General features: G+C 40.2%; 1 protein-coding gene across 1 annotated transcript in view; it reads right to left on the bottom strand.

Moving 5' to 3' along the window:
• ttn.2 (titin, tandem duplicate 2) overlaps positions 1-27,371 on the bottom strand; it is a 221,131-nt gene that overhangs the window by 126,105 nt on the left and 67,655 nt on the right. Inside the window, exons 66-102 of the mRNA XM_084725464.1 lie at positions 25,848-26,126; positions 25,456-25,737; positions 25,078-25,356; positions 24,091-24,378; positions 23,000-23,278; positions 21,566-21,847; positions 20,605-20,883; positions 19,633-19,920; positions 18,500-18,787; positions 18,075-18,365; positions 16,242-16,529; positions 15,774-15,884; positions 15,153-15,438; positions 14,442-14,625; positions 14,274-14,357; positions 13,525-13,792; positions 12,133-12,393; positions 11,495-11,704; positions 11,303-11,380; positions 11,182-11,208; positions 10,123-10,179; positions 9,913-9,951; positions 9,565-9,630; positions 8,033-8,089; positions 6,351-6,419; positions 5,993-6,064; positions 5,719-5,799; positions 5,458-5,529; positions 4,832-5,149; positions 4,459-4,628; positions 4,137-4,305; positions 3,621-3,719; positions 3,165-3,223; positions 2,627-3,101; positions 1,897-1,974; positions 455-1,681; positions 86-286 (exon numbers count right to left, since the gene is read on the bottom strand). Of these exons, the coding sequence (XP_084581590.1) occupies positions 86-286; positions 455-1,681; positions 1,897-1,974; positions 2,627-3,101; positions 3,165-3,223; positions 3,621-3,719; positions 4,137-4,305; positions 4,459-4,628; positions 4,832-5,149; positions 5,458-5,529; positions 5,719-5,799; positions 5,993-6,064; positions 6,351-6,419; positions 8,033-8,089; positions 9,565-9,630; positions 9,913-9,951; positions 10,123-10,179; positions 11,182-11,208; positions 11,303-11,380; positions 11,495-11,704; positions 12,133-12,393; positions 13,525-13,792; positions 14,274-14,357; positions 14,442-14,625; positions 15,153-15,438; positions 15,774-15,884; positions 16,242-16,529; positions 18,075-18,365; positions 18,500-18,787; positions 19,633-19,920; positions 20,605-20,883; positions 21,566-21,847; positions 23,000-23,278; positions 24,091-24,378; positions 25,078-25,356; positions 25,456-25,737; positions 25,848-26,126 (7,941 nt within the window). The remainder of the gene's footprint in view (positions 1-85; positions 287-454; positions 1,682-1,896; positions 1,975-2,626; positions 3,102-3,164; positions 3,224-3,620; positions 3,720-4,136; positions 4,306-4,458; positions 4,629-4,831; positions 5,150-5,457; positions 5,530-5,718; positions 5,800-5,992; positions 6,065-6,350; positions 6,420-8,032; positions 8,090-9,564; positions 9,631-9,912; positions 9,952-10,122; positions 10,180-11,181; positions 11,209-11,302; positions 11,381-11,494; positions 11,705-12,132; positions 12,394-13,524; positions 13,793-14,273; positions 14,358-14,441; positions 14,626-15,152; positions 15,439-15,773; positions 15,885-16,241; positions 16,530-18,074; positions 18,366-18,499; positions 18,788-19,632; positions 19,921-20,604; positions 20,884-21,565; positions 21,848-22,999; positions 23,279-24,090; positions 24,379-25,077; positions 25,357-25,455; positions 25,738-25,847; positions 26,127-27,371) is intronic.

Raw genomic sequence — 27,371 nt, 5'->3', positions numbered from 1 at the left:
GTGGATAAAAAAGAAAAGGGACTGCACCCAAACATGACAAAGTTAAAGATGGAGATGATCATGATGTTAGAGTTTCTCTTTGTACCTCTGGCAGCTGTTTGTGGGGAAATCCTTTTCTTCTCCTCTGGTTTTGAAGGGATCGAAGGTTTTGTCTGAACTGTATCCTTAATTAAAAGAGGTGTTTCTTCTTTTTTCTTTTCAGCCTCAATTCTCTGAGGAGGGACATGTTTTGGTTCCTCTTTTTTCTTGTATACTGCTTCAGTTTTTGCAGCAACTGTCTCAAACTTGGTCTCTGGTTTTGAAGGGATGGAAGGTTCTTTCTGAACCGCATCTTCAATTAAGAGACTTGTTTCGTCTCTTTTCTTTTCAGTATCAAGTCTCTGAGGAGGAACGTACTTGGATTCCTCCCTTTTGTCATGTACTGCTTCAGTTTTTGCAGTGATTATCTCAATCTCAGTCTCCTGTTTGATCACTTTTGGCTTCTTCAGCTCGACATCTGTTACTGACTCTTTTGGTTTTACTTTGGGGGTCACCTCTACTTTAGGTTTTGGTTTTTCAACAACTTTCTCCTTCTTTGTATCAATTATATCATCAGGCATTGGCTTCTTTTCCTGTTTCTTTTCTGCTACCTCATGTTTCTTTAGTGGCACCTTTTCTAGAGCACTAGTTTCATCCTTTTTGGAGTCAATGATGACTGATGGTTTAATTTGAGTTTTCTCCTTTCTAGTTGTTTCCTCCTCTACTATTTTCCTTTGAGTGGGGGTAACTTTTGTTGGTGTGTCTTTAACCTCAACCTCTCTGGGTTTGACTATAATTTCTGTGAGTTCCTCAGCTCTGATGAATTTTTCTTCTGGAATAGCTGGTATTATCTCAACTTCATGCTCGACTGATTCCTCGTGGGTGACCTCTGTCAAAGCCTGTCTTTCAATTTCCAGCTTTTCAGTTCGTTTTCTTGCTTCTGCACTGATAATAATTGGAGAAGGTTTGCTTTTATCTGCATCTGTCACCAATGGGAAATCTTTTACTAACTCTATTTCTTTGACTGCAATAGTTTCCACAGTTTTTCTGACTTCCTGTTCTTTCACTTGTCTCCCTTTGCTCTCTGTTTTAATGGCTATCTCCCTTCCCTTTTTGACTGTAACACTAGTTTCTTGTCTAGAAACATCCTTCTTGTCTGGCAGGTGTGTGACTGATATGCTGTCTCTCCTCTCATCTGTGATTTCCTCTGTTGGTGACTCAATTGTCCTGACAAAAAACTCCTCTTCAATTTTTTCTTTTGGAGGTTTGTCCTTCAGCATTGTGACCTCCCTATCTTTGTCAGGTTCAGATTCCTGGACTACAACAATGGTTTCTTGTGTTTTTGGGACAACTCTGTGTTTGCTCACCCTGGTCTCTTTCCTCTTAGAAGTGTCAGTAACAGATATCTCACCTCTCAGTTCAGACTTTTTATCTCTTTGGCTCACAGTTTCTGTTATACTTAAGAGATCTACCTCTGGTAATGACACTACTGTCTCGCCCAGAGGAGCCACTTCCTCCTCATAGAACACTTCGGCGTGTTCTTTCACCACCTCTTCGTGTTCCCACACTTCCTCTGTGGGGGACACTTGCTCTGTCACATAATAAACTTCCTGTATCTTCTGAGTTCCTTTCCTTCGTTCAATCTTGACAAGACTTGTAGTTGCTGGAAGTTTTAAGAGGTATAGAAGAAGAGGCGTCATATGGCGGCGCCAAGAGGTGATGACAAAACACAAAGACAAGCATCAGTGTTAGACAGAAGACAACACAGAGATTAATTAAATGGCTAATGCTTTAGGTGATAATCCACCCATTGTGTATTAGCATCAAGAGTTAAAGATGTGGTTAAAGAACTCCATCATGTTTTCAGATGGTCGGTACCTTTTTCTGGAGGAGAGACTTTTTTCTCCTGTTCAACTTCCTTGGGCAGAATCTTCTCTATCTTCTTAGTTTCTATCACTTTTAAAGAATTAATCAGTTTTTAATCCAAGATGATGTGTGAGTAGAACATCATTGTAAATAGAAGAGAATTTTGAAAGTTAACAAACATACAGAAAAAAACAGCATACAATAAATAACACAAAACACAGCAAGCAAAAGGACATCAAAGAGGAGTGTAAGACGTTAAGAAACCCAGTGAAGAAGTTGCAACAGTTCAGTTTGTATTCAATTTTTTTTTTTTTTTTTTTTTCAGCCAACTTATCGCAGTCAGTCACAACATCAACATAACTCAAAAAACTGAAATTGTTATATTCATTGTTTGGTGCAATTGTTGAGCAATTGTTGAGCTTATCCTAGTTTCAAGGTGCCGTTTTGAAACAAGAATTTATTGTATTTAGTCGTAATTCCTGGATGATGATTTTGACGTAACACTGAAGGCACTGTTTGATTTGTCTGTTATGGGCTCCTGTAGAAACATGGCACTGCAATATGGTGGCAACAATTCAATCAATTTCAATCATTCAATTTCATTTTTTGAGCATATGTTTGATGAATGCTTCATATACTGCCATATGGCAGAAGTACTGTAACTGGACTGTTGCTGATGGCACACATGCATGAAGAAGACACAAAGAAAGATATAAAGAGTTGAGGTCTGCCTCAGCTGTACCTTTAGGAAGAGGTTCTTCTACCTCTCGTTTAGGTTTAGCTTCAGGCACCTTCTCAGGTGTTTTTGAAGGAACTGCTTTATCTACAGAGATCCTCTGTGTTTGTTTCGTAGGCACCTTTTCAGGTTTTATTTCCTCAACCTTCACAGGGAGCTCTGTGGGTGGCTTCTTCTCAGGAATCCTCTCTTCTTCAGCCACCTTCTGAGGAACTTTTACAGGCTTCTTCTCAGGAACAGCCTTCTGTGGTACTTTATCTGCTGGTGGTTTTTCTGGAACCTTCTCAGGTACTTTTTCTGGCACCATCTTTGGAATTTCCTCCACTTTTCTCTCAGGTGCCAGTACCTTCTCTGGAACCCTCTCAGGGGTCTTTTCCTTCACCTCAACTTTAACAGGAGGCCGTCTCTCAGGTACTACTTCAGGTATTTTATCAGGCAGCCTCTCAGGTTCAGGCTCCAACACAACTACCTCATCAAAGACCTTCTGGGGTACTTTTACAGGCACCTCTTCAGGTAAGAGTTTGGGTTTGGGCTCATCAAACACCTTCTGGGGTACTTTTTCAGGCACCTCTTCAGGTAAGAGTTTAGGTTTGGGCTTCAAACCTTTAAGAGGGTTTGACACAAAATATTCACAAGACATGACTATAAAGATTTGAAAAATGTGCTGGCGCACAAATAAGAATACATTAAACACAATGGGTGATGCTGCACTCAAATTATCCTGTTTTATACACAATGCCATGAAATGCTTCTAGTTTGGCCTGAGGGCAATGGTTATGGAATAACCAAAATGGAAAATTTGCCAGTAGTTGCAGAGGAATCTGACATCAAACCTACTGGCACTAGTGTATAATCATATCATTTAAATGTATCACGGTAATTTGAGTAACATAACCCCACTTTCTAAAACTTAAACAGACTCAAAGACAACAAACAAAACAGAAGCAAACAAAGCCTGAGCTTGTTATTAAGGAAAGATCCGTCAGAAACATCAAAGTACCTTTCTCTTTCTTTGTTGGCTCTTCTTTTGGAGGAGCGACAGCAGGTTCTGGTTTCTTGACTGGTTTTGGAGGCTCCGGTATTTTTTCCTCCACAGCAACTTTAAAGAGTACCATTCACATATATTAGAAGAATTTCGACCGATTCGAGTTGAAGAGTGTTGTTAAAGATGGAGAAATATCAACACTCTATCGAGTGTAAGACAAGAAAAACTCAACTAATACTGACAAACACAACGTGCAGCCCCATCATAACATCACAGCAACTCTGATCCAGAAGTTAGACATTAGACAACTGAAACACGCCACAGAAGCTGAAGAGGGTTTAAGATGAGAGTAAGAGTTTTAGAGTGATGGGTTGGGGTTAGATTTAAGAATGCATGAAAATCTAAACTAAATGCAAAAATGTTCAATATGCACTCATGGAAAACCACTTCAGAAGAGTTAAAGCTGGATGATAAAGTTTAGAAGATTAAGAAAAACTCCAGAGTTACATCTCAAACAGAGATGTTGTATACCTTTCTTTGGTGGTTCTTTTGGTGCAGGCATCAGTTCTGGTTTGGTCTTTGGAGGTTCTGGTTTTGGCTCTCTCACTTCAACTTCAGCCTTTTTCACTGCCGGCTCAGGTTTGGGAACCAGCACAGGTTCTGGCTTTTCAGTGACTGGCTCTGGCTTTGTTACAAGAGGCTCGGGTTTACGAACCTCTGGTTTTGGTTTTTCTGGCTCTGGTTTTGGTTTTCGGACTTCAGGTTCTGGCTTTGGTTTTTCTGGCTCCAGTTTTGGTTTTCGGACTTCAGGTTCTGGCTTTGGTTTTTCTGGCTCCAGTTTTGGTTTTCGGACTTCAGGTTCTGGCTTTGGTTTTTCTGGCTCCAGTTTTGGTTTTCGGACTTCAGGTTCTGGCTTTGGTTTTTCTGGCTCCGGTTTTGGTTTGCGGGCTTCAGGTTCTGGCTTTTTTACTGCTGGTTCAGGCTTGATCTTTGCCAGCTCTGGTTTCTTTGCCTCTTCAGGGACTTAAAGTAACATTAAGATTGTTTTAGATGTGAGCAAATACATTCAAGATACACAGAAAGGCAAAGATTCGCTTCCTTGCTTGAAGCTAAGCACAGTTGAGACATTTTCAGACCCAAGACAAAGAAACATACATACAGTTAGACTTAACAGTCCCAAAAGTCTCTAAAACAAAACACACACAACCACACAGAGCAGGAAATACCTTTGGATGGTGGTGTCTCCGGCTTCTTAACCAGCACTGGCTTAACTTCAGGCTCCGGCTCAACCTTCACTGCAGGTTTAGCCGCAGGTTTGGCCTCAGGTTTGGCCTCAGGTTTGGCCTCAGGTTTGGCCTCAGGTTTGGCCACAGGTTTAGCCGCAGGTTTGGCCTCAGGTTTGGCCTCAGGTTCTGCTTTTGGAGCTGGTGTGGGCTTAGGCTTTGGTTCAGGTTCTGCTTTCGGTTTGGGCTTGGGTTCAGGCTCAGGCTTAGCTGCAGGAGCCACTTTTTTGGGCTCAGCTGGTACCTGAGGCTTGCGCTCATCTTCAGGTAGATAACACAGACATTAGCTAAGGTTAGCAGAAAGTCAAGATAGCATCTAAGAGTTATCAAGAGGTGTTCAAAAGAGTGAGGGGACACTTAACAGGGAGACACAGAGTGAAACAAACTAGAGAATTGTATAGAAACTCCACAGATCACCAATTACATAGTACAAATAGTGAGATTAAGGTCAGAACAGAGTCAAGACAAAACAGACATTAAGAGGTGAGAAGCTAGCAGTAAGAACAAGTAAGCTTCTACTGAGGACGCCTGATAAGCTGTCAAACAACAGGAAGAACATAGTTAAGTACCTTTCTTTGGCACTTCAGGCTTCTCGGCAGGTGGCGAGGGAACAGCAGCAGGTTTCTTAACCTCCTCTGGTTCTTTTAAGATACATTCAAAAACAGTTACTCAGAAGATCAAAGACAAACAGGTGAGGAAACGAACAGACTGAATCTGATCATATACAATGGTCAAACCACCAGGTAACAGAGTAGTCAACATAAAGACAGTGTCATCTGCAAAGAATGAAGATGTTCAGTAGAGAGATTTTAGGTATCAGTCATCTCTACCTTTGGGAGCAGGAACTTCCTTCTTCTCTGGGACTGAAACTACAGGAACCTTTTCCTCCGCTGGCTTTTTGGCCACAGGTACTTTAAAATTTCAGCAAAATTAAGTGAGATTTCACAACATAAAAACATTACCAGAGGTTACAGAGTGAAAGACCACAGAGAGACAGTTAAATTAAATACACAAGAACTATCTTGACCATGTAAAAACCATGGGAAGCAACAGTTGAATTTAATACTAAACAGGTACATGCCAACATCAGAGATATGTTGGTACCTTTTGGTGGTGATGGCTCCTTCACAGCTGGCAGTGGTTTCTCTTCAGGCTTTTCCTCAACTTTGGGAGTTTAAAAGACACTGATTGTGTTAGCATCACAAGAGAGGTGCTGAACATTTTCAGATGAAGCAGAGAAGCGAAGCAAAAGATAATAACAGACTACAGTATATGATTTAATAAGTCTGTAGCAAAAATAATAGATTAAGTAAGAGAGGATCAGAAAAAACAAGAATGACAAAGTGGAACAGGACAAAACAATTAAAGATTTTAGTAATGTAGGACAGACAAAAAAGTTTGCATTATTTGCAGGACAGGGCTCTAAACTGCAGCAGGGAGACATTCAGATCTGTGGTACCTTTGGATGGGAGTTCCTCTCTCATTTCAAACTTCGTGGTCACCACTGTCTCCTCAATGGGAACTCTGGCAGCTAGTTGGAAAAAAAAACACACACACAGGAACACATCGAGAATCAACATCACAGTCGGAAAACAAGAACTTTCTGATTATCCATGTTACTGCAGAAAAAACAATAATTTTCACTTGTGAAAGATTAATTACTGCTTGTAACAAATGGATGAAATATCTGTGAAAATTCTTAATCATCCAGGTCATGGTTATCCAAGAGAAGTTGAACTGGTCTTGGTTGTAGATCCTTGAAAATGTTTCGCCAGCTGGTGGGGAGTATTTCATCAAGTATTTAGCCTAAACAAAGCCCTGTGTTTTGCAAACCCATCAACACACTAAAACAAAAACTGCTCCAAAAAAGAACACACCCTAACAGGAAGAGAAGCGGCCTCCTGTATGCAGCCCAAAACAGTGAGGAATGCACAGATTTGTATATCCAGGAAAATAAAACAACCACTAAACAGACACATGGCTCAAAACAGGCCAACCGCCTCTGAAGGAAAATGAACACTAAGGTGATGAAGAGGAGCAAAGGAGGCCAGCTACGTAAATTAGAGAAACCAATCCCTCAACATGGGAGAGGGTCTATGACATCACTTATTCCCCACCTACGATGCTGTCCCTGTCTCAACAACCGTTCATACTTTGCCTCATGTGGATGACTTCAATGACTGTCGTTACACTTGGCCTCAGGTGACTCCAATAACTCTAACAACTCCAGGAGCGCTAACGAACCATGCGGTTTCAACGACTTTGAAAACGGCCCCAGATGTTCAACACCTGGCTCTCCCCACCAGCTCCTGGAATTGAGGTCAAACATTACTTAAAGATCTACAACCAAATCCAGTTACCCAGGATTCAACCTTGAAATGGATTAAATCTAATGTTTTAATTGAAATTATTTAATCAATCAAACAATCTAGAAAAAATATAATTATCTCTAGCATTCCTGTAAAAAAATCAGTGCTGTATAAAGCCATGTGTTATGTCAAAAACACCTTAAAACGTTTAAATAATGTGTAGTTTCTGTGTGGTTTGACATAATAAAATCACCAAAAAAGCTGTTGAAAGTGCTGAGTCGAAACTTTAAATGTACATGTTAACCATTGGACCAATTAAGCCAGAGATATACTTGTTTTGTCCACACGTTCACATATGCATCACGGTTGTCTCACATATCCTGCACCCCTTTGGAGGGATGGTTGTGTACGTCCTCAGAAATTAATGCCACGTGTACACAAACGCCTGGTTATAAAGCAAGTATATCTCCAGCCTTAGAGGTTAAATTTAAAGAAGAAAATTAATAAGCTGATTATCACTGATTATCTACACCCATGCATTTGGGGTAAGCAGAAGTCAAACGATGTCCAAGTTGACCTGAGACCGAAATTAAGGAATAAAGAGGTTATTATGGGCAATGTAAAGACAGCAAACGGATGATTATAACACACAAAAAAAGAATAAGGGTGAGAGACAGGAACAGAAAAAGTAAAAGAACTAACGGACATAAATTTCAAACATTAGACAGAGAAATTTTAAAACTGAGCCATGGTTAAGAGCGGCTCAAACACACACACACAGATATTAACAGACAGATCATCGTCATCCGTCCCGTGCGTTACTGTGATCTGATACCTTTGGTTTTGGACACCTGTTGTGTTATCATCTCTTCTGTCCAGCTCTGATACTCGACTGAGGGTGTGACAACCACAAAAGTGACAACAAACAACAAACACAAGTGAGGCAAACAGTTTGTGCTCTGTGAAGAAAACTCATGTTGTCATTTCACAGTTTAATGAAGTCACTGTCTTGTCTCACAATAGCCTAAACTTTTGATTTTAAAAATATATTCCTTGGTTTCCTTGGCTTTGGGTGGATTACTGAACTGGTCTGGAGACGGTTAACCGAAAGTCACTCAAACGACCACAAAGGGATGCAACACAACTACAAAGGCTGCTGTTTTTAAAGCATTGACACATATAGGCCCCAAAAGTGATGCCAGAACATCTTCATTGCCCCCTAGTGGCAGGCTGCAGTATAGATCATAAACCCCACCCCCTCCATGTTAACAAATTGGACATGGGCCAAACTTAAAAAGTCAAAACATGCGTCAAATAAATAGTTCATATCTGGGCTATAATAGCTTAATTTCTGAACAGCAAGAGGACGTACAGATGTCATTTTGTGTTCAGGGGCCTGTTGTCTCCTAATCTGTCCATGCATTAATTTGTTACAGAGCTGAAAAAAGTAAAGATTTTAGCCTCATATCACTGTTTTGAAAGTTCATAGTTTATGTTTAGAAGCTTTAACAAAATCGAAACTAAACCCTAAACACATCTAAAACTGGTCCACAGAACCCCACTTAAAGTTTGGACACATATAAACTATTTTACTGAGTTTAAATTTCCTGACAAAGCTTCACTGAGTTTAATTGTCCAGACTGACAAGACGCAGGACTTTCACCTGACTGTGAAATGGCCACACAACTGAAAGTTAGAGAGTGTGTGATGGAAAAAAAGATGAAGATGGGATGAGAGTTAAAAGGTGAAAAAAGAAGAACGCATCCCCGAACATCAGACACAAACAAACACGTAAAATCAACTGGACAAACACACATATATATTAAATCTGCATGTGCCTTCATGTTGGCAATAAAGACAAGAAGGCACAAGAAGCAGAGATCAGTTAGACGACAAAATGATGATGTTATGATGAACGCAAGAGGCAGATTTGGGTAAATTCCCATTCTGAGACACTTTAAATTGTGCTTGAATTAACAGCAAAAAAAAAATCAGTGACTTCAACATTATTAGGAAGGAGATTTTGCTTTGTTTACTTTTATATTTATTTTTATTTATTTTTAAATACCTAATCTTAAAATTTCATATAGTTTGTTTAAAAAACAAACTTAAGTTCCTGTCAACCTGTCTTTTTTTTAAACGTACATAAAACAAAACTCAAAATCTTAAAGGAAAATAGGACTACATAGTTTGGACATCTGGACTTTGTTCTATGTTCAGTATTTATATTAATCTGTCTGATTAAAATCACGGTGATGCTTCAAAATTGGAGAGAATTCTGTTTTTTCCCAGATCTGCTCGGATGGTTTGATGGTGATGGAAAGGATGAAGTTTGGGTGAAAAAAGAAGAAATTTGACACGCTGTACCTCTCTGCTCCATCTCCACCTCCATCTCCACCTCTTCTTCATACTGATATGAGTATTCAGCTGATTCTTGAGAAAACAAAAATGTGCTTTTGTTTCCATTATCAATAACACAGACAGAAGAGTTTTCAACTCATGGTGAGAAATAGGGATTAGTTTGACTGTCCGTGAAGTGATGGATTATAACATAAAAAAGTGAATTAATTGTGTTTTTACATTGTTAATGTTTAGATTTAGATCTATGACAAAGATTATCAGTTTCATGTTAAACTGAAGTTAATTTATTTTTGGTAAAATCTTGTTGGGGTGGAGGATGTTAACAGATGAAGTACAAAAACACACAATAAATACCTCTATGTTCTTCTTCATAATGATAGAATTCAGCAGATTCTTTGAAAGATAAAAAAAAACATGTTGTTTTCATTATTATGCTTGATAATTTGGGTCAAAATGTTGTTAATTTTATTAGTCACAAAATGCTTTTCAAATTCAAGAACTGGTATAAATCCACTTTGCGATAAACGGCATTGAATGTGAAATGGCTCCTGATTCCAGTCTTACCTTGAATTGCCACTGATGAAGGCACTTCAGGCCTCTGAACTGAGGAGTCTGGGACATCTACAGAATATGGAATATGGTGCATACCAAAATTTTATTTTTTAAAAACTGTCATGATACAACAGTTTAAGAACAAACATGACTGCATGTTCTGTAGTATTAGATGAAATGTTATCATTAACTGTCCTGTAAAGGAACAGTCTAACATTTTGGAAAATCCTCCTTGCTTCCAGCATTTGCCAGAGGTGTTAAAAGGTGTAAGACATAGACGGCAATAATTCAAACTGCTACCATGAAGCCAGCCAGCTGAAAAAAGTCAGACTCATTCTGTATATGCTAACTGTTATCATGTAACTATGCTATCAGGACAGTGACTAGCCTTGGTCAATGGTGTGTGACTGGGACCTAACGCAACACTGATTATGCTAGCACTTTGTGGCTACATTGGCTACAAGTTTCCCCTTGTTTCCAAGTTTGGTGCTAAGTTGGCTTGACATACTTTTTGCAGCCATCTTAACACTGGGTAACAGTTTGTAGCATAACATCTGTTAACTACAAAATAGCTCTCATAATATAAGATATGCCAAAAATCTATAGCTAGCATAACATAACAGCAACGGCAAACAGCTAGCATAATTTTGGATATCTAGACAACACAAACAAAGCACAAAGAAGATGCCATGGATGCTGTTCGTGTTGTGTGGCTTACTATCCGTACCCATAACTTCAAACAGCTACAAATAGCTAGCATAATGTTTGATATGCTAACAGTTTGTAGCTGCCACAATATCAGTCAACTACAGACTGCTAGCATCATTTTGTATATCCAAACAATTTGTACCTTCCATAACAGTCAATAGCTGTTAAGATAATTATGCTAGGTGTTTGTAGATACACTGTCTTGCAGTTTCCTTTTGCTTCCAGTTTCTGTGCTAAGATAAGTCAAACATGTCTATAGAGATGAAAACTGTTCATCAGACTCTGGTGAAGAAGAAGAACAGGAGGATTTCCTAAAATGTTGTTGATTAAAGGTGTAAACAGTCTAGAAAATAAAATACTTACCTAACGGCACCATTGCTAATTCAATTTCTGCAAAAAGGGAAGAGTGAACAACGTGTTAAACACTAAAAGAGACAAAAGCTGAACAGAAGCATAAAAGGTGCCGCCTGACTGGGAACTGTACCTTTGCCAGATAAATAAAGCTCAGCTGTGCTCTTAGCCTCTCCTCTGGGCTCCAACCTCACAATCACTGAGTACACGCCTACACGGGATTATTAATGAAGACGTTTAACACTCAAGTCATAAAAACAATGAGAAAAAAAAAATCTACTGGGCTTTGTGACGGGCCTTTGGGGCTCGGTGGCGCTCTACACACCTTCGTCTTCAATGGTCACATTTCGGATGACCATGAAATGTCTTCGGCCCTCGCTTGTGAAGTTGTACTTAGGGCTCTCTCTCAGTTCCCAGGTGTCTTTGTACCATGAAACAATAGCGTTGTCGAAGGACACCTCACACTCAAAGGTGGCCGACTGTCGCTCGTTGACTTCGATGTTGTGGATGCGTTTGGTGAAATGAATTTGTTCAGCTAAAACAGATAAAGACGTGAATGGGTAAACGTGTTTGGCATCACAACTGGGAATGTAATGACAATACTTGAATGGTAGTTTTCATCGACACAACATCCACATGGTTAGAAATGGTAACAGGAATGTTTATGGGAGAGTTATGACGACTGGTTGTTGGTGGGAGGATGGGTTTGAGTCGAGACGGACGTAAGAAGACAACGAATGACATGATGACGGACGCTTTTGCGAGATGATCCAAGCGAGGAGAGGCATGAAGAATGTTATGACAGAGGAAGACAAATCGCAGAAGAAAGAGGGAAAAAAGAGGGTAAAATCCAAAACCCCAACGTTAGTCTCAGAGTTTGATGGAGGGAGTCGAAAGAGGTTAGTAAACGGGCAGAACATCCACCACGTCTAGAAGGTTGCAGGATTGTTTCCAGGTACAAACCTTCCACCCAGAGGTCAGCTGAGGACTCCAGGGTCTGGTACTTGCAGCTGTATCTGCCCTGGTCTTCTGGCTTCAGGTCACTGATCAGAAGCTTCTGAACCTTGTGTTTCACCTCGGACCTGTACCTGCCCTTCATCTCTAACTGCTTGCCATTTTTAAACCAGTGAGCCTCTACATTAGGGATGGACAACTGACAAGACAGAGTACACGACTGGCCTTCCTTACCCGATGTGTCCTGCAGATGCTTCTCAACCTCTGGCTCTGAAAGACAGAACACGAAGAAGAAAATGGAGGGGTAAGAGCTAGTAAGCCAATAAGCCGGATAGGCTAACGTTAGCAGCTTAAATTAGAGCAGAAAAACACACTACTTATTCCATTCTTTAAACTTTTGTTCTTTAGAATTTTGTCTCCTATCAGTTTTGGCCATTCTATATGAAGATTCAACAAATTGTTCCTTTTTTTCAGTCCAGCACGACAGTAAACACTCACAGTAAACATGGGTATGTTTTACAAGTAGGACTGATGTTTTAATGCCTTTCTTCATCACATAAGATGTGAAAATATCAAGTTTCCACAGTCAAAAAAAGCCACAGTGTCAGTTCTCCTGTTTGTAGCTCAAGTATAAGCTAGCCAGCTACAAAGCGATTCTCCTGCTGCTCTGTGGTGCGCTGGGGTGAAGTGGCTGACAGCGCATCATCTGCGCTCCATTTCTATCACTCCTCTCTGTTTCCAGTATAGTTAGTTTTGTGGTTTGTGGTGATTTAGAGAGTCACTTTGTTCATAAACTGCTGTTGCATTGCTATGAGTGCAATGTTGCAGCTAAAAAAAGAACTGAAACCTGTTTACCAACCACTTGTTTAACCTTCTCTTATCAGTTAACCACCAGCACATGTTGTTTTCTTAACATGTGCGACAGAAAATGTATTCATGATTCCCTCTAATTTATTATTCCTAGTTAAATTCTTATCCCCGGTCTTTTTTAACCTTTCATCTATTGTATCTGTTCAATCCTGATAATGATATAGTAATCAAAACAAGCCACCTTCAAGATTTTCTTCAAATTGAGCAACTTAATGGATCTCAGCTGACTGAGGATTGAATCTCCAGCTCTCAGAGGGCAGCCCTATCTGTTTTTGGTTTTTGAAAGACTAAAAAAGACCTGACCCTCACAACTTTCTGTATACAGAGTATCTCTCTTTTTTGCTTCAACATGTGGACAAATATAACTTTTTTTGTACATCAATGAAAGTTATGTGTTCGTTTTTCCAGAACTCTAATAATCTTAGTACCTCTGAAAAATCACAGGCGTAATCCAGCTGTAACAATGGTATATAAATGCTATGATGTGACATATAACTAACAGATGTGCAGATGTACAGAATCAGTACTGACCCATGACGGTGAGCTTAGCGCTGGAGATGTGCGGCCCACAGACCACCCGGTAGTTGCCCTGGTCGGATGACTGGCACCTCTTGATCTTGAGCAAGTGGCGGTCGCCACTGATGCTGATGTCGTACTTATCACTGGTGTCCAGTTTCTGGGTGCCCTTGTACCAGGACAGGGTGATCTCTGGGTAGTTGATCTTGATCTCACACTCAAACACAGCCTCTTTTTTTGTGAAGACGGACTGATCAGAGATGTCCTTCACCACGGTGACAGGCTGCAGGAAGAGAATTAGTGAAGTCCGTGTTACTGTCAGAAATATCAGCATTTTCCAGCATAATACGAATGAATGTCTTTAAAAAGCAATGTATAGACTATATATAGACTAGTATGTCGGGGTGGCTATATCTGCAAAGACCTTGCCCTCTGCCTGTATTTCTCATTGGTTTGCTGCATGGGATGTTTAACCAACCCAACATCCTACTGATTCTACCTTTAAAGTCCCTGCAACACTCTATTAATCCCACACTGGAGTCTCCCAGGGCAGATCAATGTTTTGTTAAATATCAATGTGAAACTTTGATTTGTGGAAAAGCAAATGAAAACATGAGTTTGGCCCATTCGTCTGGGTCCCAGGCTACTGGAGATCAGTTTACAGATGAATTATCATCAGTGTGATAAAGGAATTGATGAATTTTGCACTTTGATGTAAGAATAAAGCTTCATCTTTTTTAAGCAGCCACTACACATGTCCTGACCTCTGTCCGCTCCATTCTCTTCTGCAGGTCGGCCACCAGTCGGGCCATGTCCTCATCAGACTCTCTGTCTCCACGTTCCAGTTCCTGTCAACGACAACCACATCATTCAACACAATGCTTACGGACACAAACACACTATATGGGTTGGCTGACTGTGGGGAAAGTTACCGGTCTTCCACTTTCTTCAGCTTTCTCCTTCTTCAGCTGCTCGATGGCCTGCAGCAGGCCTCGGTAGTCAGTGATGCCGTACATTCGGGCATATTTTTCATACTCTTTAGGATCAACGTTTCTCAACAGCTCAACAATGTCGATGTCTTTCTCCTCCTTTGGACTCTTCTGTTTCGATGGCGTCCTGAGAACAAGAGTTTAGAGATTAGAAATGACCATAAATCTAGACAAAAAACAGATGCAGATAGATTAAAGAATATTTCAACAGATATCTAAATCTATCTGTTGGAGTTAGATTACTACCGATAGGATGACAGAAACATGCTCTTAGGAATAAGTGCTCCTAAAGGGTTCTTCCTGAAGAACTGAGGTTTTACCGAGAACCATCTGCTTCTAAATAACCCATTTGGTTAGGTTCTCTGTAAGACTAAGGGTTCTGTTCATAACTCTTTTCATCTCATTTTGAAAGAAAGAGTTTGCCATGGGTCCTTTGTACCACGATTGTATGCAGTTCTAGGTAGAGCTCCCTGAGTGGGTTCTAGATAAACTCCTTGGAATATGAAAAGGTCCTTGATAGAACCCCCAGGTGGTGTTCTACCAAAGAGGGTTCTCCTATAGGAACAAGCCACTTTCATGGTACTAGTTACCTCCTTGATGGTTCTACAAGTATATAACTATGATCACAGAAACAAGCGTCAAAGCTGAACTCACTTCTTCAGTTTGGCGCGCAGGTCTCCCTCCAGCTGTGACGCCTCTTTCTTCTCTTCCACGTGCATGTCGGCGCTGCTCTCGATCTCTCCGTGCTTGTTAGAGGCGACACACCTGTACTGACCCGAGTCAGACTTGGTCACCTCTCTGATCTCCAGTTTGGCCTCCTGGCCCTTCTGCTCAATGGAGATGCGGCCGCCGTGCGTGATCTGCCTCCACTTGCCCTTCATCCACTTCACGTTGGGGATGGGGTCGCCGCCCACTTTGGCGATGAAGGTGGCGACGCCCTCTGTGGAACCACAGGTGCGGAGTTAGAGCAAAACTATGAAATCTGATCAGAAATTTCACATTTACTTTCATGGCAACAGCTAAAACATGTTTGTTGTTAAATTCAGACTCTTGGGCAATTCACCTGAAAGCTAAAGTCTAAGATTACAGTAGGGGTGTAACGCCAAGCTGCTACCTGTATCTGTTCATGGCACAAAAACATCTGTATTCAGATTATATTTCACGGTGTTAGAAACTGTTTAATCTGCTTCATTTTAAAATGGAAAGATAATGAGATCTATGTCAGTGTTTTATGTACATGTTGTGTATTGTGTTCATGTTGTGCATGTGTCTCACTCTCAGTGGCGTGCACAGATTTGGGCTCCTCAATGAAGAACAGGTTGTCGAGTTTTTTGGCTGGAGCTGCTGTTGGAGCTTCAGCAGGAGCTGGAGCTGCTCCAGGTTTCTCTGTAACACAAAAACATGGTACAACATTACAGCCCTTTACACCAACACATTTTTCCAAGAAAGTTTTTAGTTTTCAGTTGAAAGTGATAAAAACAGAAAGATGATCCACATAAACCTCAGTTCAACTGTTAAAGAATACCTGTTTAAAAGGCTCAGAGTTCAAAAATACATTTCTACCAGTGAGTCTGTGCTGAATATAAACATATTTAGCACTTTGGGATCAATATTTTTGAAATAGGTAAAATAAATTCAAATGTCCTGGTTTGTCAAACTACCTCAAAAGTAGCTGACAGGCCTCAGACTCCACAGGGGATGGATATGGTCACAAGTACAAGTGCACTATGTTTCCACAGTTACCTTTGACTGTGACTTTGGCCTTGCAGAACTCGCTGCCGGCGTCGTTGGTGGCCTTGCAGAGGTAATCGCCAGCGTCGTGTCTGGACGCCTGGCTGATCTCCAGACAGGCCGTCCCGTCAGAGAAGCTGATCCTGGTGCTGCCGGCAGATGTCAGGTCCTTCCTGTCTTTCATCCACTGGATCTTCAGAGGAGGAGACCCACAGACGTGGCACCTGAGACTCAGCTTGTCACCCTCGTCCACAGTCACTGGTTTGAGGGGGACGTCAAACACCGGAGGCTTCTTGGCCTCTGCAGGAGAGACAATGATCATTTCATTTCAGCAGGCTTTACTGGTGTCAGTGATGAGGTCACTGGAGTGGACGTTATGTTAAAACTAGTAAAGAAAAATAAAACAGCCCAAAAAATACCAGAAGTAAATAACCAGTCATTTTAACACTGAGGTGATAAGATCTGACTGTCCATTATAATCGTCCACAGCAAAAACTGCCAGTAAAACATGAAACAATGGGCAGTTTACAACTGACCATTTGGATGAAAATTAATCTTGAGGATGAAAAAATCAGCTTTTCTTGTGGGTATTACTTTGCATCTTTACTTACAAAAAAATCAATAATTAGGACTGAGGGACCAATTATAGGATCATATCGTAGTATCTTTTTCATCATCTATTATGAAATTTTATGTTTAAATTACAGAATTCACATGTAATAAGATATAGGGCTTGTAATTATAAAGTACTCATCTTGTAAGTATGTCTTACCATACATTATCTTACCTTTTGTTTATTATATATTTATTGATGGAAAGGGGAAGAATATATAGTTTAGAGCTCAGTTGTGTATAAAATGACAAAGTAGTAAAAAAGTGCCAGCAATTTCAACAAGTCCAAGGTGACGTATTAAAATGATGGTGTTTTTATGCATCCGACCCCAAAATAAACTAAGGGTGTGGCAAAATTTTACCCATTTCCAAGGTGCACGTAGAAGAGAAAAGGGCTTAAGAAGTTAAAACTATAGCAACATTTGTAGTACATAGAACAACTTAATTGTTAGACCAACATGTTTCATCCTCCCTGATGAAGGCAACAAACTGAAACGTGTTGGTCTCACAATAATGTTGTTTTGTATGTATACTTCAAGTGTTACTGGAGTTTTAACTGAAAGATATTCATTTTACAGAAAAGAGTTTACCTTGTGAGGCAGCTGAATTCACAAGATCACAGACTCGCAAGAAAAATGTTTTTAGAAACATATTTTAGTAATTGTGTAGTTGTAATATGAGAAAGATTGTGACCAGGTGCCCACCTATGTGAGTACAGTTTCCAGCCTCCTGAAACTCTGATCAAATTGTCAAATTAGGCAGTGCTGATCAAATATGGATCAAGATTCTGTTCACTGCATTGCGTATTTCTCACCTACAATGATTTCAGAAACATGTTTCAGTGACTGATTAGTTAGTAGTACTTGAAAGATCAAGACCAGACAGCCACTAAAGTGTTTCTGGTTTCCAATGAAGGCTCATGAAACTCAGATCAAACTGTCGAACTAGGCAGTACTGATCAAATATGGTGCTGATCAAATATGGATCAACATATTTTAGTGACTATTTTGTTGTAATACAAGAAAGACTATGACCAGGCAGGCCTCCAATATTTCCTGCTGATTGGACGAGGCCAGCAAAGCACCACCCAAACTGCAGTACGTCACCCACCAGCTCCACGCTCTCGTCGGTATTGAGGTACATAAGGCCGAACATAAGGCTTTAAATTGTTAAACCATAAACCAATGGGTGACTTGAGTCCAACATAGTGTAAACTCTGTAAGTCCAACCCACCTGAGATTCCCACAGTGATGTCACAGGAGGCTCTTCCAGCTTCGTTGGAGGCCTGGCAGGAGTACCTACCACTGTCCCTCAACTGACTGCTCTTAATGCACAGCACGGCCACATTACTCTTAAAGCTGATGTCGTATTTGTCGGAGCTGTAGATCTCTGTGTTGTCTTTGAACCAGCTGACAGACATGGGCTGCGAGCCGGAGACTCGGCCCTCAATCTTGATCAGTTTGCCCTCAATGTCCTCAATGTTTTCTGAGGGCTTTTTGGTGAACACTGGAGGATTTTTACGCTCTGAAAACCAGAGAAATAAGTAACAATGAAGAGAGGAAGTTTGTTATTTTCACACAAAGAAACGCCCTTAAAGTGGACTGAGTGTTAAAGAAGAGAGGGCCGAGATGGCATGAGTGTGGCCCGGGTTACAATACCTTTGACAGTGATATCAGAGGAACAAGAGTCCTTCCCCATGTCATTAGAGGCATGGCAGAAGTATTTCCCTGTGTCGCCTTTATCTGCCTTCAGAATGGTCAGGTGGGGTGTGTTTTCCACACAGCTGATCTTATAATTCCCCCCAGTGCGAATATCTTTATGGTCTTTGGACCATGTGACTTTTATTGGGGCAGAGCCGGTCATGTGACACTCAAGCTCTATGCTGTCACCCACTGTCACCTCCTGTGGTGACAACTTCCTGTCAAAGACCGGAGGGTATCTTGGTTCTGCACAGTTCGTGAAGGAGCGGGAAGAAGATAAGACAACAAGAAGAAATCTTTAGATGGAATTATTTCAACAGTTTGGGCATTAAACAGCCTCACACTGTCTGATCATTAATGTCTCAAAAACATCTGTATGGAAGAAAGTACCCAATCACACAGTCTCACTGAAAGGAGTGTTAGAGTTTCTCAACCTCAGAGACGGGAAATAACATGAGTTAAATTCATATGCAGCTGAGTTCATGATCAAAGTTACTAAATATAGAAACATGGGACTGTCCGGGAGAGTGTTAAGATCCTACGTTTATGTCGGCCCCCCAGTTTGAATTATTTAGAATTTATCTGTGTGAAATCAGGGCTTTTCTGTCGGTTTGGTGGATGGCTCTAAATACTGTAATATCCATGAGTTTTGGTAGCTGTTGCTATGGAGAATCAGCCAGTCAGAGGTGTGTAAGGTTATTCTTCCTTATTTCAAGGTACAGAAATTCCTTTTTTATGACAAGTTCATAATTTGCTGTATGTAAGAATATTTTGCTGTTCTACTTTGTAGTAATTTTAAATCCTTTACTTTCAATTAAGTGTCTTTATCATGTGGTTTTAATACTTTTACTTTAAGGTTCTAAATACTTTTTCCACCACTTCTTGAGGGCAATTTTGAGACCTAAAAAACGGGGGTCACAGGTCAGAGGAGGTTGAGAAATTCTGCCTCAGTGTCTCAAACTATACTGTTTGTAATCAGCACCATAAAGTCTGCTGTAAACCAAAACCTTAAACATCATGCTGTTTATTTCCTAAAGTACTTAAATCCTAATCATCAAATCAGTAAATCAACTCTGCCATGCTGTACAGACCTTGCAGAGTGAGTTTGGCTCTGCAGGAGGCTGAGCCCACGCTGTTGGTGGCCATGCAGGTGTACTCCCCAGAGTGCCTCATCTCGCTGTGGCTGATCTGCAGCACAGCCGTGTTGTCATCGAACACCATGGAGAATTCGCCTCCCTGTCTCAGAGGCTCGCCGTCTTTCAGCCATGACACCTCGATGGGTGATGAGCCAGCGACACGGCACTCGAACTTGATGGGCTGACCCTCCGTCTGCTGCAGGCTGGTGATTTTCTTTGGGAAGGATGGCGGCGTTTTGGCCTCTGGAGAAGGTAAAGACACGACAGTGAGTTATTTACAGTGACCAGTGGTGGACTTTACTTTAAATAAGACATGCTTAGTGTATTCACCGATGAACAGATGGATTGTTAGCTATACAGTCACTTTGACTTAGAATCTGAATTTAACAAAATTTTACTCTGAAAATTTGGCAAGTGCCATGTAATTGAGCAATTTATTTATTGTATGTTTTTATTTTTATAAAGCAGTCTAAGCTTTTCATTTTGTGAATCTGCGGACACCTTTTAAAAGCAGCTCAAGACTAACATTGCATACATTATATTTTATTAATTCTTACCTCAAATTTATTTATTACTTCTATTTCGTTTCTTAATTTTAATGTCCTTTAAGCACTTTCTAAATTTAGATCTAGACAGGTGTAGCTGCATATGAAGAATGGTTACGATTATTTAACAATTACAACAAATTAAATTACACATAAATATATACACAAAAATTATCTAATTAAGTTTAAAATGACACAACTGCTTAAGAAATAAGTTTTTGTTGTTTTTTTGACTATTAAAGCTGAAATAAGATCCCAACTTTATTTGTAATTAAGATTCATATTACTTCTAATTTAAAAATAACACTATTATGAGAAAGCAAACATTTTGGAGAGAAAAAAGAACTTTAGTGGTTTAGAGGAGGAAAAATCAGGTGCTCACCTAGCACATTAAGCCTGCAGGTGGTGGAGGCGGAGCCTATGCGGTTCTCTGCCTTGCAGGTGTATTCTCCAATGTCAGCCTTGGTGGCTTTGCTGAGCTTCAGACAGGCAACGCCCTTCGAGTACTCCAACTTACAGGTGGGGCTGGACCGGACTTTACCGTCAGCCTTGAACCAGGACACCTTGATCTCAGGTGTGCCCGCCACCTGGCACTTCAGACACACAGCATCTCCTGCCGTCACCTCCATGGGCTCCAGGGACTCGACAAAGTATGCCGGCTCTGCAGTCACAAATACGAACCGTTCAGACACCAGAACACATCTGTGTGAAGCCTGACATCTGCTGGTCAACACAAGTACTGCACAGAGATGTTACTGTCTACACATACTCTTTTTTTATACTGAGCCTGCTATAAATACATGAAAGTCTTTTTTTAAAAAATGCATTTCTTAATGTTTTGGCACAGGCATAATGATTGTGTGCACTTTTATTTATACATTCAACTTAAATAAATAATTTCACTTGTTTTTGAGACTTTAATTTCCTGTGCTTATGCTTATTGTTTCTGCATGCACTTTAAATGTAAGTTGATTACAGAGGGCAAAATTACCTAAAATTATATTATTATTATTATTATTGTTGTTGTTATTAAATATTTATTTTTTATATTATATTAACAGTAATTGCTTTCTTAAATCTTAAATATAAACTCTATGATAAATAAAGTCAGTGTCTTTTTGTTTTCTTAAAAACTGATACTGAAGGGAGATGAATCTAACTAATAATGACTTCAGCGAGGCTACTGAGAACAGGTGACATAAATTACATGCAGAGACTTTCAAAAAGTATCCATGTGTGTCTGATCAATCTTATTTAAATCAAGTCTACAAACATCACTTTATAACTCAATAAACAAAAAACACTGTCAGAATCAGATATCGGCCATGAAAAGTTGAACTGACCAAGGATGGACACAGCTGCCTGACAGGTGTCCTTTCCGGCATCGTTGGACACTTCGCAGGAATATTTCCCTGCGGCCTCTTTGTCGTCGGTGCTGAGACACTCCAGGATGCAGGAGCTTTCAGTTGTAGTGATGTTATATTTGTAAGAAGCAAAGATCTGCTGGCCGTCTTTGTACCAGTTCACCGTGATTTTAGGAGTTCCAGTGTACGTACACTCAAGCGTCAATGGTTTGCCCTTCTCAACAGACACGTCCTTCAGCTTCTTAGAGAAAGCAGCTGGCTCTAAAGGACACAAACAAATACAATGTTTTGTTTACATTTAGAACAAAGACATTATCACAAGAAAAACACAGGTGAGACAAATCTTAGGTTGGTGCTTTTTAGCAAAAATTTGGACTGATTCAGTGTTGTCTGATTAACAGGGTTTCTGACTGACAAGAGATGGAACCAATCAGGTGATTGTTTCCTTTACAGTGTGTGATTATAACTTGTATACCACAACCATTTTGCCAAATTAGCTCTGGTTCTTAAACTGGTTCCCTTCAAGATTCTTGGACGTTGGTGCAACCTGGTGAACCAGCCTGTTTCCATCAGATCTGAGCAGAATATCACAGAATATGACACCTCCACAAGAAAACCCTGCTATTTTGGTTTCTGAAAATTTAGTTTCAGCTGGAAACTAACTTTTTGGGTTCCAAACCAATTCATTTTTGGTCTAAGTGCTCTGGATGGTTCAAAATTAGGCACACAAACCAGAACAGGACCATTTCCATGTCAGTGGAAAGGGGCCTTGAGGGGGATACAGGACCTGGATCAGGGCTTGCCAGTCATCAAATTCTAAATACTGTTTCTGTACAGTCTTCATCTTTGTCAATCTTGTTATTATCTTAAATGTATTCTTCTGCCTGGTAGGAGGAGTTGCAGCTTCGAAGCTGATTAGTTTTCCAAAACCAATTAAAATTCAATACTTTGTTTCCGTGGCATATGAATACATCATACCACTGCCTATTACACAAGTTCAGAGGTACCATTTCTAATTACTTGTACTAAGCTTGACTGATTAAAATTAAACCCACTTTATAATTTGGATGTAGCACATTTAAGTGTGAAATATCACTTTTCTTAAGATATCTTTTGAGTTTCCTCAAATAAAATCTGAGTCTCAAATAATGGCTGGGGGTGACACTAACAATTTTCTGATTAAAATGAGACCTTGTAGAAAAATAAAAAAGACCAATTATACTCAGTCAAACAGAGCAAATTAGAAATAAAGGCTTGTCTCTAATACAAGCCTGCTTCATATAAAGGCCTGTTGTCTTCTGCAGTTGAGGTAAATTAAGGCCATTGTCAATACATAAAGAAAATTTTAGCTAAAGTTTGTGTACTTAACCTATGAGATAACAGAAGAAAAATATAATTGCATATCAGACTGACCTTTGACAGTGAGATTAACTGGGCAGTTTTCCTTTCCTGCATCATTAATGATTTGACAGGTGTACTCTCCAGCATGAGATCTGTTCACATTGAAAAGCTCCATAATAACTTGGTTATCCTTCAGGGAGAAATTGCAGTCCTTTCCACTCAGGATTTCCTTTGTTCCTCTGAACCACTTCAGTTTGAGGGGAGCACTGCCTTTCACCATAGCTGAGAAAGTCACTTTAGAGCCTGGCATGGCTTCCACCGGCTGTGGTGGCACCACAAAAGATGGAGGTTCTGGGTATGGACAGAGAGTGACAGAGGTCAAACATGGTAGAATCCATGTATTAAACTATTTAAGAAACTACAAGCACCAAAAACAGGATCATTTGTATTTTTATTTATATTAATTAGTATTTTTTAAAATGTATTTCATTCAACTTTGAATTGATCTGTAGGGTCACTTGAGATCTAAATTGGAAGGACAATAATGCGACATAAATCTACACAGAGCCAGCATTCACTATGCAGAGATGACTGTGGTCCCTTACAAGTTAGAAAAGTCCTGTTTTGTCTTGATTACAAGCTGTTATAATCTATCAACTTCACCAAAACAGGACCAACAGATTTCACTGGCTGATTGTGTTATGGATCATTTACCCGAAGAAGAAAGGCCAAAATTTTTGATGAAACAAACAACACTGGAGGAGGCTGCAAAAGTGGAAGCAGTGTTGTAGATGGCAAAAGTAATTGCTGCAATGGAATACATTGCCACATGTGGACAGAATTATATTTGTGAAATAACTACACTGCTACCCTGCCTCCACGACTTGCGGAGGTACTTCTCCATTTTGCCCATATCCATACGTTTTCAGAAAATGTACAGAAATACGGATGAAATGAACATGAAGGCTCTTTCTGGCTCCATCTAAAATTCAACATAAATGAGTCTTAACTGTTTTGTCATGAGCTAGCATAACTGACACCCTCAGGACTGTAATAAAATTCATTTTGTAACAGAACATTTCTAGGTGAACCTAAAACCTTGTTTCTTCATTCCATTTTCAAAAAGCCCTGGTTATCAAAAAGAGAAAATGTGTGATCCTGACCTTTTACAACCAATGCAGCCATGGTTTCACTGGATCCTGCCTTGTTGACAGCTTTACATTTATACGTTCCAGAGTCGGACAGCTTCAGCGTTGGCACTTTGAGAGTGCAGCTGTTGTCACTGAATGAAATCTCATAATTTGGCCCGCTCTGTATCTCCTCCCCATCATGGTACCATGAGATAATGAAAGGTGGGGAGCCAGACACTTTGCACTCCATCTCTCCAGCTGTTCCAACAATTGTGTTGCAATCCCTCAGCTTCCTTGAGAATGTTGGGGGTATGATCTTATCTGTTAGGGAGGGAAATAAGGAGTAAGTAGTGCACAAGGACAAATCAAAATGTAAGGGTATTGTCATTAATAGGCCTGTGAAGATTTTCAGTCATTCAGGAGCTGTAAAAAGGCAACTGGATTTGCTTGTGGTTCTTGAAGACTTCTCCTCCAAAGGTCTTCTGCAGCTGAGGAGTTCTGATCAGAACTGAAGAAACCTTCTTGATGAGAGGCTAAAAGTCTTCCAAGAACCACAGTAAGGTCAGCTGCCATTGAACAGCTCCTAGAGAATGTCATTAATGACAGGGCTGGGTATGAAACCTCAATGCTTTTTTGATACAACCCAAAAGGCATTGTACCAAATAGTGTCTGGTCACCAATTAGCTTGATGACTCATTTTTATCAGATAGTTTCTGATTTAAATCAAAACTGTGCCAATTCCAGACTAGGTTATCTTTAAGTAAAGTGGCTGCTTGTATTTTGACAACAATGAACATTTGAGAACTTAACATCTATTGTTAAGCCTAAAAACAAGTTGATTGTAGTTGTAGAAAACTATTTTAACATTTCATGAAGTAACTTATGAAAAAAAAGGGATTATCAACAATTGTTGTGTTGGAGTACCAAATTTCATGTATCATATTGGTACTTACTTAAAAATTTTCAAAACATACCAAGCCCTAGTCATCAAACTTCAAGTAGGAAGTAGAAGACACCTACCTAAGACAGTGAGATTAATTTTACTCAGGTCCTTTCCAACCTCGTTCATAACCTCAAATGTGTATTCTCCAGAGTCCATCTTCTCAGCAGAGAGCACATTCAGGCTGGAAATCATCCGAGAAAATGAGATTTTGTATTTCCTCCCAGAGGCCAACTCAACGCCATCCTTGAACCACTTAGGGATTAGCTCTGGGGTTCCACACACTTTGACCTCTAGGGCAGCAATGTCGCCTGCTGTCACACTGAGAGCATCAGGCTTATCCACTATCTTAGCAGGTTCTGAAATCAACAGAGAATGAGCAGAAATGCTTTTAATCAAACCTGCAGAGGGAAGACAAAAACACTGCATGAGAAAGAGAGAATTATATGATTACAAACCTAGAACAGTCAAGTTAGCGAAACACTCCACACTCCCAGCATCATTTCTGAGTTGGCAGGTATATTTGCCTGCCGTGGTTGCATCAGCCTTAAAGACTTTAAGAGCCACCTGGTTGTTCTCAAAGGTGATTTTCCTGTTGTCACCGTCCCTGAGAATGTGATCCTTGTCTTGAACCCAGGACACAGTAATGGGTTCAGAGCCTTTAACAGTGGCCACAAGGGTCACCTCCTCTCCCATTATGACTGTCATGTTTGACAGTTTCTTCACAAACGATGGTGGCTCTGAAGAGAGGAGAAAAACAGCGCAAAAGGGAAAGTCAGCAAGGTGACAAAGTAATAGGAAAATCTAATACTTATGATTTTCATTTGAGACTATCGCAATTGCTACTGACCTCTGAGTTTAACCGACGTCTGGCAGGTGTCACTTCCTACACTGTTTGACACTTTGCACTCATATTCGCCGGCATCCGAGGGCTCTATTCCAATGACATGCAGCGTAGCTGAGCTGCCCTCACTCACCATCTTATACTTCCTGCTCTCCATCAGAGGTTTCCTGTCTTTGAACCAGGTGATCTGGAACGGAGCTGTACCGCTCATCTCGCAGTACAGACTCACGTCCTTACCCTTCAGCCCTTCAATGGGCTGAGGTACTTTGACAAAGGATGGAGGGTCTACAAAAAGATCAGGAAACTGTTATAGAGGCATACACGGGAGAAGAATCCATAACTTGAAAAATCTTAAAGCTGAAACACGTAACATTTCATGTGTCTTCGCGCTAGGCAGTGGCAAAATGCCCACAGCTAAGATGGTAGCCTTTAAGGACGTTTTTTAGAACGACAGCTAACGTGGTGGAATTTTTGTGGAAGGTGAAGATACAGTCAAGATGGCAGACTTATGTCAGACAATTGTAGTCTACATAGTGCAATTTTTGCAGTGTAGTAAGCCTTATTAGGGTGCGTTTATGAGCTAAATTTGCTGTGGGAGGTTCTTGGAACTACAGCGTAGCTGGCATAATTTCCAGATGATGGACTAGAGCTAACATGATGGATACATCTACAACTGTAACATAGCAAATGTGGAATATATTTACTTCAGCTAAAATGGTGGAATTGTAGTAAGAAATCGTTGAAACGACAGCTAAAATGGCAGAGTCACGGAAGTGCACTGAGATGACCTGAGAAGGCGGAGCTGTTGTTGGAACTACAGTCATGGCTGTTTGACATAATTATTGAAACTACAGCTAAGATAGCAGAATTGATGTGCAATTGGTTGGAACTACAACTATGACAGCAATTTCTAGTTGGAAGTTATGTTGGAACTACAGTCTGGATGGCAGACTAGTGAATGTTCAATGAAACTACTACTAATATGGCAGAGCTATTGTGGGAATTTGTTAAAAGTACAGCTAGAATGACAGAGTTGTGGAAGTGCACTCAAATGAGTTGAGATGGCAGAGTTGTGGAAGTTTGTTACTACAGTAACTGACTGCTGAGTTCCACATATTTCTTGAAACTACAACTAAAATGGCAGAATTGATGTACTGTTGGTTGGAACTACAATTGTGATGGTGGATTTTTAGTTGGAAGTATGTTGGAACTGCAGTCCAGATGGCAGGCTTGTGAATGTTGGTGGAACTACAGCTAACATGATGGCATTGTTGTGGGAATCTGTTTAAACTAGAGTTAAGATGGCAGAGATGAGGAGAGTAAAGAGAGAAAAGTGCACTGAGATGAGCTAATTCATCGTGTAAGAATTATAGAACTACACCTAAAATAAAAGGAAAAACAAAAATTGTTGTCACTACAGCCAAAATGGCAGAATTTTTGAGAAAGGATGATGAATATTGGACCTACAGTCTGGAGGGAGCTCTGGAAGTGCACTGAATCTATAGCTGAAATAGCAAAGTTGTTGTGGAA

The sequence above is a fragment of the Lutjanus erythropterus genome, chromosome 8 (genome assembly GCF_056507025.1).
Source record: "Lutjanus erythropterus isolate fLutEry1 chromosome 8, fLutEry1.hap2, whole genome shotgun sequence".
NCBI lineage: Eukaryota > Metazoa > Chordata > Actinopteri > Lutjaniformes > Lutjanidae > Lutjanus > Lutjanus erythropterus.
The sequence above is the reverse complement of the archived record's forward strand: the minus strand, read 5'-3'. Positions and strand labels throughout refer to the sequence as shown.